The sequence below is a fragment of the Phocoena sinus genome, chromosome 11 (assembly GCF_008692025.1).
Source record: "Phocoena sinus isolate mPhoSin1 chromosome 11, mPhoSin1.pri, whole genome shotgun sequence".
NCBI lineage: Eukaryota > Metazoa > Chordata > Mammalia > Artiodactyla > Phocoenidae > Phocoena > Phocoena sinus.
The window spans coordinates 81,306,591-81,321,552 of NC_045773.1; the positions used below are offsets into that span (position 1 = coordinate 81,306,591).

At 46.2% G+C, this 14,962-nt stretch overlaps 1 protein-coding gene across 1 annotated transcript; it reads right to left on the bottom strand.

Annotated features, from left to right (window-relative positions):
* Positions 1-683: 683 nt before the first annotated feature.
* LOC116761985 (E3 ubiquitin-protein ligase TRIM39-like) lies at positions 684-13,491 on the bottom strand. Its single transcript, XM_032648566.1, is given in 11 exon segments — positions 684-2,185; positions 2,187-2,432; positions 2,434-2,687; positions 3,430-3,529; positions 3,531-3,546; positions 4,126-4,150; positions 5,330-5,393; positions 5,396-5,560; positions 9,844-9,915; positions 9,917-9,940; positions 10,985-13,491. Coding segments are annotated over 11 exon segments (1,467 nt in total). The 5' UTR covers positions 11,438-13,491; the 3' UTR covers positions 684-2,137.
* Positions 13,492-14,962: the final 1,471 nt, after the last annotated feature.

Sequence of the window (14,962 nt, forward strand, 5' to 3'; positions counted from 1 at the left end):
ACACAGTAAGTAGGTGATCCTCACTAACTCCTGGTCTTAGGTACTGGAAGTAACCTGTCAACAGCATCCCCTGTCCCCGAAAAAATATCCCCTGTAGTGTTCCACATGCTTTCCTCACTTCCCTCCCTTAGACCTCTGCCACTCCTTTGCTCTGTTTGACATCCTGTGATTACTTCTGCTTCATAGTTAATAACCACTCGTTCCTGAGGTTAAGGAGAGGGATAGAACGTGAATAAATCCTGAAATGGGGAGAGGGCAGAGTAAGTCAGGAGAGAATGAGGGTTCTCTCCTCTCAGACCCCTCCTCCTCACCCCCCATCAGGCTGGACAGGGAACCAGGCCTCCAGTTTGAAGGAAATGGCTGAAATTTCCTCTCAGATTAGTTTCACAAGTGTCTCCAGGCTCAAATGAGGAGTGTTTAAAAGGTAGATGCCCAGGCCCACTCCAGACCTTGATCAATCACTGAAGGTGAGCTGCAGGAACACAATTTTTTTTTTTTTCGCCACGCCGTGCAGCTTGTGGGATGTTAGTTCCCCGACCAGGGATCAAACCTGGGCCCCTGACAGTGAGAGCGTGGAGTCCTGACCACTGGATCACCAGGGAATTCCAAGGAACATGCATTTTTAACACCCATTTCTTACACATCAACAGAGATTATCATCAAATTAACACAGGACACATAGATCACTTCAGTGGATCCTTTGTTCCATATTATGTTTTACCAACCAAAGCATCTTGCCACAAAGAACCACAGTCAAGGCACAAAGGTAAGAGGAGAGTCTGGACAAAGTCCTGTTGAGGTGGTAGGAGGAGCTGAAATGCCCTCAATAAACTGCAGTTTCTTGTCCTAATCTTCTGTGAACCCCTGATTACCCAAGTAGCAGATAATCCAGTCATTTTAGTTTGGTTTGGCATGCATTGCTTTACCTTTTTTGACAACATATGTACCCTACAGGTTGTTTATTTTGGCCTAACATTAAAATGATTTACATTCTCTGATATGAGAAATGGCAAAAGGTGAAGGATGGCAACAAACAAAATCCGGCTCTTGTGAACACTAGTTCCAGGCCAGATGCACACAGGCCAAAGGAAATTGCCTATCTGGCCCTTCCCTATACATACCACCCTCTTCTACCCTGTCCCCAGGGTGGGAAGACTCCGTTTTCTTTTCCCTGTCTAGCTTGGACACCCTAGCCAGGTAACAAGGCTGACAACTTGGGAGTAGCTACTTAGTAGCATTCTTTAAGGCCAGGGCTTTGGATAGGAATACTTTTCTCTTTCCTCTAATACCTGACTCTCTCCTTTCCAAGTTCCCTTGGGAAAGCAGTGAAAGGGTAGATGTGTCTTGCAGGATCTCTTGCATCTTGCCTCTCCAGATGAGCAAGGTAACAGCTCTTGGAGATGAGCAACTACAAGGAGGTGGGCGATGAACCATCTCTGCTGAAGGCTAAGGCAGGGACCTGGGTTCTCTTTCTTCCTACCCCCTCCTCCCACATTCCTACCTCTGGCCAATCCTACTCATAATGGCAACCAAAGAAACCCTTCTCCCCTTTATTATTCTTTAGGAATCTGTTCATTTAGCCCCCTTTCCTGACCTTATTTCTAACCTTCTTGATGCCCAATCTCTGCCCTGAAAATAACTCCTCAACTTCTACACCCACGAGAGCAACTGTCATTCATCTTTATTTCAATTTAGAGGTACCAAGACCCCTGTGATCTTCCTAAAAAAACAAGACTGTTTTGGGTCAAAGAACCCCCTAAAAGGATGTACAGGGGGTTCTGTTTCCTCCTCTGGTTTGAGCAAGTCAGACCCTCCCACAGACTTGTTGTTTCTGGAAAAGCCTCTCCTTCCTTCCAACCCATCCTTGTGCAATAGAAAACCTGATGGACTTCAGAGGAGACTACCCCCTGGGAACCAGCTCTCCACCCTAACAGTGAGGAGGGAGACACTGCAGTGCTCTCGTCCCAGCCCAGTCCTAACTACTCCTTCCCATAAACCATTCTAGAAACCAAGGTGTTCTCCCAGATGGTTCAGGACTGGAACCAGGCAGACACGAAGACGTTCCAGCAGGTCACAGGAAGGAAGGCCCGTAGCTCTTGACCCTGCCTCACCCTGATTATTCCCACGTCCCTACCTGTCACTCCCAATCTGTTGGGGGCCTGATGGTAAGTGGTGCAGCATTCTTCCCGACCAGCCCGGATGCCTGGGTAGAAGAGGGGCCAAAGTTTCTCAGTAAAAGTATCAGTGAAGGTGTAGATATGAGAGCGGTCTGTGACGTTGTAAAAAGACAGTGTACCGGCCTCATAGTCTAGGAATATGCCTACCCGCTTGGGTTTCACCTTGATGTGCAAAGGGGTAAAAGGTGTGGTAGTGGCTGCATATTTGTCCCCATTCCACAGCCGCACCCGCCAGTAGCCAGTCTCAGGGAGTGGGGGTCAGTTCGCCCTTTCGGCTCACAGAGTCCCGGCACACACCCACTGCCCAGTGGGTCTTGTCGCCCACCTCCACCTCCCAGTAGTGTCGACCTGAGGTGAAACCCTCAGTAGCCAGGACACAAGGGTAGAAGGTGAAACGCTGTGGTGTATCAGGGAGATCCCGGAGTCTTGTCTCCACGAACTTGACGCTCTTACGATCTTCCGACAGGACTAGGTTAGGATGAGCAGTCTCAGGGTCCAGGGTCACATCCGCTGGCGGGAGAAGCCAGAGTGGGGAGCTAGATGAGGACGGGAATAGCTAAACGCCCCTGCCTCACTCTTCCAGCCTGCCTTTGCAGAGCCTGCTCCCTGAAAGCCCCCAGAACCCCGTGGTTTGCTTAACTTTCTCAATCCTTGGTGTCACCTAAGGAGGGGAGGGGAGGGAACAATGGCTTCGTTTCTCATCCTGGCCCTAAAATAAACAGGTAATGATCTCTTGACTCTGCAAGGGCTGGTGGTTTAGGCTCCTGCCTGGTCCTCCCTCCATCCCCCCTGACATCATCATCCATCTCACTGTGTGGAGAAGCACAAGGCACAGTCCAATGGTAAGAAAAAATAAAAATGTTAAGAAGGGTACAGAGCCAGACAGCATTATAGTCTAGCGATACAGTGACCATGTGTCTGTTTCCCTGGACAGTCTGGCTTATGACTATTTTCCAAGTAAGTATTAATAAGACCCCCTTTCACTCTCAAGAGGGGACCAGTTTCAGCAAATTATTTAACCTCTCTGGGTCCCTATTTAGAAAAGTATGGGACTAAGAGTAGATGACACCTGAGGCTTCTCACTTTGAGTTCTGTGACTCAGAGTGAGATTGAAAACCAGGTAAAGGAGTGGGTGTGAACATGGACATGAAAAGTGACAGAGGGGATAAGTGAAGTCCAGATAAAGTAGGACCTAAAGACTTTCTTCTCTCTGTCGATTCCCTCTGCTAGTTTCCTTTTGGGAACAACTCACCAATTAGCTGTTTAAGGATTTTCCTTAGTGCAAAGTACTGTCGGGGGAAATTGCTGAAGTTCTTTTCCAGCTCTATGGATACTGAAGTCACCTCCATGGTCCTTCACCTTCTCACATCTAGGAGGGATGGGAAGATAGGGGAAGAAAGGGCAGGGTCAGGGGAAGCTCCAGCTTAGTGAGTATTCAGATGTTGTCATCTCTAGGGAGAAACTACAATTCTCCATCCTCACACTTTCTCCTCCCTCAAGACAAGTTCTTGCTTATTGCTTTCTTTGCCTATCTATGGAAAGCCATACAGTCCCCTAGACAAACCCTTATCTTAATAATCAGTCTTAGAACTTTCTGGAGGTACTGTTATATTTCATGCAAATAGATAACCACCTCACCCCCGCCCCCAACCAGTTTCCTCCTTCCATCTTGTTTGGACACAATTCCACCCATAGGCCCAGGTAGAATCTGGTTCTATTTCATTATCTTTGTATCTAGGAAGTCCTGATGCTCAGAGGGGAAAAGGTAAGGGACTAGTACTCCCAGTTAGATTTGCTCTCTAACTGGCTTCATGGATGCAATAAACCTTCTCCCTTTTCTACCCAGACACTGCATGACTTTCCCATCCTTATTCCCCCAACTCCTTATTGTAGCCCTACTCTTTAAGCCAAGACCTAACTCACTCAAAGAGATACAAGAATCACTTACTTTTCCAGGGTACTTTTGACATCCTAGAGGAAGGAGAAAGAAAGCAATATTGGTCCTGGTAGTCAAGGGTCCTAAAGGCAAAAGGTTTCCCTCCTCCCAAAAGTTCTAGATCTATTAAATAGGCATAAGGCAAACTATGGGTCACAGTGCAAGGGGACGAGCTCCAGAGGGATCTGAGTACATCTCTCCCAACCTAACCCCCACTTTCACTCTCAGTCATCATGAAGCTTGGTAACTGATATCACTTCCAAATAGTTTCTTGTGTGCTTGTCTTTGTTCCTCAAGAACACTGGGACTCAATGCCAGGGACAGGGATTGTGTCTGCTCTTTACTCTGTCCCCCAAGTACCAACCACACACCTGTCTCCTGAGGATCAGTACAGATAGTTCCAGACGGCTGGCATAGGAACGAATCACACTCTCCTGTTGTGGTTTGGTATCCCTTGTCTAGTATTGGTTAATAAATATTAATACTGTGTGCCGAATCCTGATTTGTGAATACTTGGGGTCCAGAAGACAAAGAAGACAAATCTCTGCCCCCCAAGGATTTCCCAGTTTAATGTGGAAGGCAGAACACACATACATGAAAGGACATGAGAGTAAATACCAAGCAATATATAACATGCAGATAAATGTACAATGAAGCCTCACTGATTCAAATGCTGGTAATGTGATCTCTAAGATAAGAAATATGTTTCCTACAGCCTTGCTAAGACCATTCATTTGCTTAAGAAAACAGATTATTTCAAACATTTTAGAGGCACCATTTACATATCAAAAGCAATATATTACTTATACATTATTTCAAGTGTCCTTCAAACTATGCTTCTATTCTTTCTGTGCACTAGGTAAATCAAGTTCCAGGACTTAAAAGTAACGGTTACTGCATTTACACAATTTTTAATGCATAGTTTTTTCACTAATTCAGACTAGACTGCCCTCCTCTCAAAAGAGTGAATTTTTTCTTTGGTACAAGTTAAGCACATAATTGTTGACAAGACATAAGAACACCGAAATGATCAGAAGGGGATGGGAGAAATCAGAGAAGGCTTTCTGTAGAGAAAGATCCTTTGAGCCTGTCTGGAAGAAAGAATTGGATTTAGAGAGGCAGATCGGAGGAGTGAGCATTGCAGGCTGACAGAATGGCCTGTGCAAAGCTAGACTGCGCTTGGCCTGAGGGCTATGCAGGGGCAAAGGTCGACCCTTAAGCATCTCGAAGCCCGACTGTAAGCACTTGCCCTCCACCTCAGCAGCCAAGTGGGGCCAGGTCCCCGGCGCTTGTCTCCAAGGTGAGCAGCATTTTCTCGGAGGCGCTGTAGAATGTCCTGTTCCTCCTCCTCTAGTCGTGAAAGTAACACCTGCTGCTCTTCATCCAGCCGCCGATGAAGCTCTTCAAATTCCTTTAGGATCTGCTGTCGACGACTCTCCACTAGTCTCTGAGAACAGAGGGTGGGTATTATGTTTAACAGGGCCAGTGGGGCATAAAGTGCCTTTCCCCACCCACCATGTTTATGAATTCACCAGACTTCCAGTGTCATTGGAAAGAGCTTAACAGGACACTCATGTTTCTCTCCACTGGAATTTCCCTTTGTAAAGATGGCTCCATCCCTAACTAATAAGAACCTACTGTATAGCACAGGGAATTCTACTCAGTGCTCTGTAGTGACCTAAATGGGAAGGAAATCCAAAAAAGAGGAGATATATATATATATATATACGTATAGCTGATTCACTTTGCTGTACAGTAGAAATGAACAAAATATTCTACACTATACTCCAATAAAAATTTTTAAAAAAGAAAAGAATGTCTCCATCCTCATTGTCACCCCTACTGATGATGGGATGAAGACCATTGGGGAGATAAAAAAAATAAACCAATGTTAAAAAATTTATCTTCTTTATTAAATTAGCTTCTAAAAAAGCTACACTTCTATGTTTTAGTAAAAATATTCAAGACATAAGAACCCAATAATATGACATGTACTATTACAGATATCAGAGATACCTCTGCTAATCGCCTACTCTAAAGCTCTAGTTAATGCAATCTGTCAAGAAAAGGAAAGTACTGGAAAGTCTGAGATTGTTATCATTTGTACATTGCAAGACATTTACTTGATAAAAACCAGAGAAGCAACTGGAAAAATATCAGAATCAACAAGATTTTAGTAACGGGTTGTTATAAAATATAAATGTGGATTTCAAGGCTGAACCTGTTCAACAGTTTCAAGTCACTTCAGAGACTGACAGTTTACACCCCAGAAACAGGTTATAGAAGTTTGTGAGTAAATTATTTGCTTGAAATTTGAAACATGCTTTCTTTCAGTTAAACCTCTAACATTTCTGAAACTGGATAATATATGACTCAAACTCCAGCCATAACGCATTCTGAGAGTTATCAGCAGGCATATCTTCCCTTCTGCACCTCAACTGCAACAAGAAGTGATCTCCCCAGAGGATTCCCTAAGCATCACGTGTCTGATGGGGAGGAATCAGCCAAGAGGAAAGCAAAGTTAGAAGCAGAGACTGGGACTCTGGAAGAAGGAAGTGGATAGGGCCTGGAAGGCAGGGTTGAGGGTGAATAGAGAGTGGGGCTGCAAAGCCAGGTGGGCCTTACAGCCTTGTGTTTCTGGATTTCAAGCTAGTTCCCAGCAGAGGCTGACTAGCTCCAGTTCTAGAGCTGCTTGCTGCTTCCCATTTCACTGCTGTCTCCTCAGGAGCATATTGGAACAAAATATATTCTCACAACATTTACCATTAAGTAAAACACAGCCTTTTTTTCCTGTGTCTGTGTGTTTAGGGGTGATGTATGGGTAGAATTTAGGTTCATAACTGTGGTAAAAAGAAAGCAAAGGGCTCTCGTATAATCTCATAATCCCTTCTCTTTTTCTCCTTCTATTTTGTAGGGCAGTGGTTCTTAATCAGGGTGTTACCCTCCCTCTAGGGATGTTTTGGAAACAGGGGGCATTTTTGTTTGCATGATTGGGGGAGCTCCTGGGAAGGATGCTAACACTCATCCAATGTGTGAAGACAACCCAGTAATATGAACTGCACCGTTTCTAATGTTCTGCTGGATATTAAAAAAATGGAGTCCTAGACTTGAATGCCACTTTATATACAAACACAGAGTAATTCTTATATGGTTTTAATATACCTGAATTTTCAGGAATGGCTGAAAACTCATTAAGACTGTATTTGTTTTTCTTAGAACTTTACTGTAAGTTATTTATCATTTTGAAAAATTATGGCACCAACAGCTAAACTGCTAGTGGCATTTGAGTCAACATTACTACACAATTCCGTCAGTCTGAATTTGTATTTGTTGCATGTTGATATAGGTGCAAGGATAAAACTACACTGTAGTGTCTTTCAGGGTAGTCATGCCTAAATGTTTACATACCAGATTTTATTATAAATTACTTTATGTTGTATTATATTATACTATATTTGGGCATGATAGTCTCTTTTAAAAATTATGTGGATAGATCATTTTATCCATAATTTTCATTTCAGCATGATTAATTACAAATTATTTATTTCTAAAAGGGCATTGGGTCTGGAGGTGGGGATGAGGGAGAGAGTTCAAAAGGTGACTGAAGGAATGCTGGTAGTTGGTGACAGTTTCCGAGACCATTAAAATGATAATATACATTAAAAAAAAAAACACACACCACAGTTCTGTTCAAGCATTTAACAGGTTTTTTTTTTTTTTTTTGGTGGTATGCGGGCCTCTCACTGTTGTGGCCTCTCCCGCTGCAGAACACAGGCTCCGGACAGCGCAGGCCCAGTGACCATGGCTCACGGGCCCAGCCTCTCCGTGGCATGTGGGATCTTCCCCGACCAGGGCACAAACCCATGTCCCCTGCATCAGCAGGTGGACTCTCAACCACTGCGCCACCAGGGAAGCCCTATTTAGCAGGTTTTTAAAATTTTTATTCCCCTCTCCATCCTTTACCTTTAAGAAGGTGATCAACAGGAAAGGAAAGCTAATGACTGGGAATAAGCTTCATTTTTACATATTTTAAGTTCTTCAGGAGCCCTCCAAAAGGATAAATAACATTATTTTTTTAACATTCATCTTTGCAATCAAATTAGTTCAATTTAAAAAAATTCAAATGTTTGTTTGTTAAAATGTATAAAGGACTAAGGTAATAATACTTGCTTCCTGTTGAATGTCATTGTTAAAAAAAAAAAAATTAGTGTTTCTACTGATTTCAAACCTGTGTTTAATTTCTGGTGATCCCTAAATCTCAACTCCAAAAACTCATTATTTCTTCTGGAAGCCTTTAATGCAATCAAGTTTCTCTGCTGTCTTCTTAGGAATATGCAACTGTGCTTTTTGTGCCATGTCATTTATATTTTCTCTACTTGACTGTAAGCTCAAGGAGGGCAGGGACTGTGCTTTTGCTCATCATTGTTCCCAGTGTCAAAGACAGGGTTTGGCCTATACTGGAAGCTTAGTAAATATTTACTGATTTCTGCAGAATTAGTATCTCTGATTTTGCACATACTGGCTATATGATCTTGGACTAGACACTTATCCAAGTTCTGTTTCCTACTGTGTAAACTGGGGATAACAATACTTACCTTACAGGGTATCTAAGTTCACTCTTGTCAAATATGACTTCCTGGACTCCCTTCTCCTTGTCTTGTACCTCCTCTATGTCCCACTTGGGCCAAGTATAGCCTGAACTCTTAGAACTTAAAACTGGGCAGGGCTTCCCTGGTGGTACAGTGGTTGAGAGGCTGCCTGCCAATGCAGGGGACACGGGTTCGTGCCCCGGTCTGCGAAGATCCCACATACCGCGGAGCGGCTGGGCCCGTGAGCCATGGTCGCTGAGCCTGCGTGTCTGGAGCCTGTGCTCCGCAACGGGAGAGGCCACAGCAGTGAGAGGCCCGCTACCACAAAATAAAAACAAACCAAAAAAACACACAAAAAAACTGGGCAGAACCCTAAGACCTAATACAATCTTCTAAGTCTGGAATGTCATGGACACCTAAGGAATTAATGCACAGGATTCAATAAATACTAGGGTATTATTACCACTATAATTAACACATGTTTCACTGTCACAACAGAAGAAATAAGGCAGATACCAAACTACCATGCTACAAATATGGTAATGCTATGGAAGAGATGTGAAACTGTATGAAAATTAAGAAGTTAATTTCTAAAGGGTCAGGAAAGGCTACATAGGAAGTGGTTTCATCTTAGGATGGACAGGATCCTATAGGTAGAGGATGAGGGAGGTAAGAACATTCTAGGAAACCATTATCATCCAGCATACTTGAGCTTACTTGAATTAAGAGAATGTGGTCCTAATGTTGCTGGGAGGTTCTTCCGGGCGCTGTTGGGCAGCTCCTTCATCCTTCCTCCCCAGTGCACCTTCCACATTCTCCTTTCCTCAATCCCTCTAAGGATCTCTCAGCAGAGAGCCTCCTTCCCTGCTTTACAAAGAAAAAGGAGGCCAAGGGGCATGAACTCCCTCAACTCGCCAGATATAAGATGTTCTGTCCTTCACTTCTTACATCCTTCTCACTCAATTCTTAATCCATGACCAATTTAAGTACAATGTTTAATCACAGTCAAGCCTAATAAAATATCATTGTTTTGAGAGAACAGCATTTTTCTAATAAAGCAGAACTGGTAGATTAAATAATGTGTGGTTAATGTTCAGTTAATTGCCTGCAGAGCAGCCCAAGTGGGATTGCCTGCCTTTACCTTGAGTTCCCCAGGCTTCTTCTCCTCAGAGGACTTGCAGCGGGTGATCTCCTGCAGCTTCCGCTCCAGGGGGCTCCAGGCACTTCTGCAGTTTTTCCTGAGGGGTGAGAAGTGGGAGAAGAATGGCATTTGGGGTTGGCTAGTACATCCTACGTTCAGAGGCTAACCCATTTGTTTTAAACCATTTGTTTGCTTCCTATCCATCTATCTCTTGATCCAACTCCCTTCCTGGCCTGTCATTTGAGGTGTCAGCTTCCTACAGGTCCCTTCTCCTGCCACCAGCCTGTCTCCCATCACCTCCCTTGCTCACCAAACCTTCCTTTCACTGAATCTCACTGTTCCACTGTCACCCAACTCTCTGTCCTTCCCCAGCCCTATTAATTTTCTAACTCCAGGAACTGCTTGTTACTGTCAAAGTGACCTCCTGTACCCTGATATCCTTCTTTAAAACTTGTTTTCCTATCCAATTCTAACCACCTTGCAAATATAATAAAATCTTGATTACTTATTCTGCAAACTACCATAAAGTCTTATTTCCAAGATTTTATTAACATTAACACTTATTAATTAAGCAAAGTACTTGATAAAGTGCTAAGACATTAAAATCTCTAATTCCTATTACTCAGACATTTTACCCTGTGTCCCAGCAGTAAGTTAAACCAGATGCCATATTATCCTTTATTGGGGGAAGATGCAAACAGACTGGCTCAGCTTAGCCTGGTGGGGATCATTCTAAAGTGATGTTACCTGTTCCCATACCAGTGGGTAAACAAGGGGTGTGCTGAGGCAGGGGGACAGAATAAAGAAACCAGACCATTTTTCAGTTCTTAAGTTTGATCTTCTCCACATGGTTTCATTCATTTATGAAAAATATGATACATTCGAAGACCACACATACTCAAATGTGTTACAAAAGTCAGACAGAATTTTTTGGGGTACTCCTTACTGCTCTTCTTCATGCCTGAGGATAACTGATCAGACATACTGTGTGCCCCTGTGTACGTAGCTCTGAGGGGACTATAGAGTGAGGATCAGATACCGTCTTGCCCTCAGGAACTTACAATCCTCTACCCAGGGAGTCTCCCATCCTCTGTGCTCCTCCCTCTTGCCCTGCATTGGCATCATGTGTCTGGTTCCCTACCTTGTACTCCTGTGTGGCATCGTCCAGTGGCACGACGGTGTGGGCCCGGTGGGTGTGGGAAATTGCACATATCAAACACACAGCCTCCTGGTCCTCATAGCAGAAGAGGCTGAGGGCTTCATGGTGCTGGGGGCAGAGGCTCTCATCTCGGATCTTCCGCTTGACGGCCTGGAGCTGCTTGGCAATTTCCACCATGCTGCCCAGCTGTCGATTAGGTCGGAGACTGCGGTAGCGGGACGTCTTTCGACATACAGGACAAGGGAAGTCCCTCTCTAGGTCCTCCCACCAGCGAGTGATGCAAGCTTTGCAGAAGTTGTGCCCACACTCAATGATGACAGGCTCCTTCAGATACTCCAGGCACACAGAGCAACTTGCCTCCACCTGTAAGTTCTCCAGAGCTGCAGCTGTGGAGGCTGCAGAGGCCCCGGCCTCTAACAGGCTTGTCTCTGCCATTATTTAACTTGAGGTTAGGACGGGAGAAAGAAAAAAAAATGTTAGCTGGAGGTTTAGTTTTTTTTGCATCCCTGGCCTGACAGTTACCCCCATGTTAAATCCTAACTCCAGATTTAGCCCCATCATAGTATTTTACATCTTCTCTTCCACTACATTAACCTCTTTTGTTTCTCCATTTCCAAAACCTGTGACTCCCAGCCATCAATTTTTTCTCTTCAGCAAAATGACACACAACCCTCAATCTCTTGTCTTTTACCACTGCTTTCTCTTGCTAGAAACAGAGGCTTCCTTCAACTCTGAGTACTTTTCCTGATCCAGGTTCATTCCACTTGTATCTCAGAACCAATAGTTTCAGACCAATGTATTCCTAGTGTGACATCTTCTTCTAATAGATGAGAAAAGAGTATGGGAAAGCGAAGAGTGCCAAAGCATTAATTAAGATTTCTTAAATTGAGTATATTTTAAAGTTTAATATTACAGAAGAGTTTTACTACAATAGCCCATTGGAGCCTAAGCTTGATTCTCTGCCACTGTTCTCTCAGTCTTTCAAAGGGTAATAAATAGAATGAGTTAGGCAAGGGTGACAACCTCTTCTTTTCAGAAAGTTTGAAATTATTCTTCCTTTTATCAGGCTAGCCTAGAGAAAGTGTGCCGTTTTCTTGGAATGAAATTATTCATACAACTCATTTCTACTTGTGTGCATCTGGACATCTGGAACTGCTGAAAAGTTATAAATTCATGGCAACTAAAGAGTCTATTACTGAGCCCAGGGCAATAATTTTTTGAAGAGAGAGCTGACAAGTCTATTTTAAGTATTCAGCAGTGACTGGAGTCTTTTGAAATAGTTATCAATAACTAACTCCTTGGATGTACTGTACCTCCAACTAATAGGTTCTGGAGTGGTTGGGAATTAAGAGAGAGAAAAGTAAAAAGGCAATCAAAAACTTCTAATGAAGCCTCAAAAGAATTGGAAATGCATCTAAGAGATTTATAAAGTAGAAGGCTGGTCCTCTATTCCATCCTTAAAACATCACCACTTTTATCCATGAAATAGTTGATTTCTCCATCCCCTTAACCCCCCTCCCTAAGGGATCCAACAGAAGGAAATTTAGTAAGTCTATGTGTTGAGAGAGAAGTGGTCATGTAATGAGTTGGGTTAACAATGATTATTCCTGTATATGTTGACGGCACACGTGAAAAGTGTTTAATTTGGAGTAGGAACTGACAGCTTATTTGGACCTGAATTTCCTCCCTCAACCAGGAGAGTTCAGTCAGGTGATTTTTCTCTACCTCGGGGGATCCAACTTTGACGAGTAACCCTTCCCTTTCCCTAATCTTCTAGAAATTAGGTGGTCTCCTCACCTGGGGTGAGTTGAACTGTAAGCAGAGTTAGGGGGCAGAATGGATCTAGACTAGCAAAGAAGTAGTGTGGAAGAGAAATGGGGAAAGGTTAGGGAGGTATGGGGAGAGGACTTGGAGCTACAGCACTAGTTAAACCTTCGGTGTCTCTGGGTTGGTCATTTTTTCCCCTCTATTCCTCGTGTCTCAGTAGAAGGGCAAACTTCAAAGCCGTCCTCATTTTGTTTCTACCACTGTCGGGGGTCCCACCTTGCGACCCTTTCCTGAGCGTGGTCCACAACTCGGTCCCACCCCCGTCTCCATCTTCTCCCGCCAGATCTGGCGCAGGGGGACTGGAGTGCGGGGAGAGGAAACGTCGCTGTTGGCAGGGAGGGAGGGATGCGTGTCCAGGTGAGGAGGAGGTGTGACGTGAAGGTGGGATGCCCGCCGCTATGACGCAGCCGAGAGCCGCGGTGACGGCGTAAGAGTTTCACCCGGGGAGGCGAGCGGCAGCGGGACGGGGGAACGGCGGGGTAGCCAAGCAACGCCGGACGCGCTGACGTCGCCGGGGCGGCAAAACGTCCGCCCGGGCCCGAGGCGGGCGGAGGCAGCTGTGGTTACGTGCGGGGGGCCGGTGACGCAGTCGCGGGGCGCTAGGACGCGGCGTGCGGAGCCGGTCAGCGGGGGCAGGCCCCAAGGCCCCGGCGCGGCGGCGGGACAGCACCTACCTTCCCGGCTTCGGGTCCGGGAGTGCGGGGCGCAGAGCCGCCGGAGCGCTGCCTCCCTCCTTCCTCCTCCCCCCGCCCCCGCCCCGCAGCGCGACACACAATACTCGCCGGAAGCGGAAGCCGCGCCGAGAGGCTCGTGTCAGTGGAAGCCCGGGTGTCGGCGTGCGACCGCGGGAGGGCCTAGCGGCGCCTGCGGAACAAGGAGAAGGCGGGGGGCCGGTGGGGAGAACCAGCAGGAGGAATGAAGGGCGAGAAGAGACCCGGAGGGGCAGGTGGCTGAAATGCAGTCGTCCAGGTGACCCGAGGAATCCTCTGGAGAAAGAGGGTCGCGCATGCGCGTGGCGGAGCGCTGAAGCCCATTGCCCACAGGGCGCCTACGGGCGCCGGGGCAGGCGGGCCCGTCCCGCCCAGGGTGTGGGCCCGGGCTCTGACCCGGCTCGGGCTGGTCCCGGTTGGGGCTGGGAGCCGCCGGGGGCGGGGCAAGGGCGGGTTGCGGACATTGAGCTACACTGCTCCTCTCTCCAGACTAGTCCCTGGAGAAGGTGGCTCGCCGAGTCGGCGGCCAATTACGTGGTGGACCTGCGGGTCTCAGCTGGCACGTCACTTCCGACAAGTTGAGTTTAAGCCTTTTAACATTAAAGGATTAGCTCAGTTTTCCCTGCCGTGGGCTTCGGATGCTTGGTCACCTTGTCCTTGCTAGGCGAGCTTTACGGAAATGATCTACCTCCTCCGATGGAGTGGGAGCCCCGAAAGAGCTGGTACTGTGACTCTGCTGCTCACCTTTGTGTCCTCAGCTCCTCGCTCGGTGCCCGACCGCAGCGAGCGCGCAGTGAGCACCCGTTCTGGGTGCGAGCCAATCCCGTCTTTTTCCAGTTTTGTGGCTTTGGCTTGAGTTTCTCCGCAAGAGCAGATGGTGGTTTTGCGGCGACTCCGGACTCCTGCGTTATAGCCTCCTTACTTTCCTCTCCTGTTGCTGGAAGCTTCGCAGGCTTGTGACTTTGGAGGACGAGGGCGAGATGATGAGAAGAGTCGGTGGACAGAGGTGTGATGAGACTGGGAGGAGGTGCTGAGTTGAGTTGATGGAGCCGGGGAGGAGTGGATGCTGGGTAAAGGGGTGATGGGACTGGGGAGAAGTTGGGGCTGGGGAAAGGTGTGCTGCGGCTGGGCAGGAGTTAGTGCTAAGAGTAGACACTGCTGGTTGAAAACGCAGCTTGCCCCGCCTTCTCTCTGCCAACACTTGGCATACAGAATGCTAACCTAAAGAAATGAACAAATTTTGGTGTACCCTTCGAGGTGAAATGGCCCAATGGCCCAACTTGTACCTGTGTAAGTTGTGATGCTGTTTACAAACACTGTGCAGTATTTAACTTCTCATCCTGGGAGCCAGGAACTATTTATTTGCAGAAAATATCTCATGTGGGAGGTATAAAGATTTAGGGTCAGGCATGCTAAATACAGC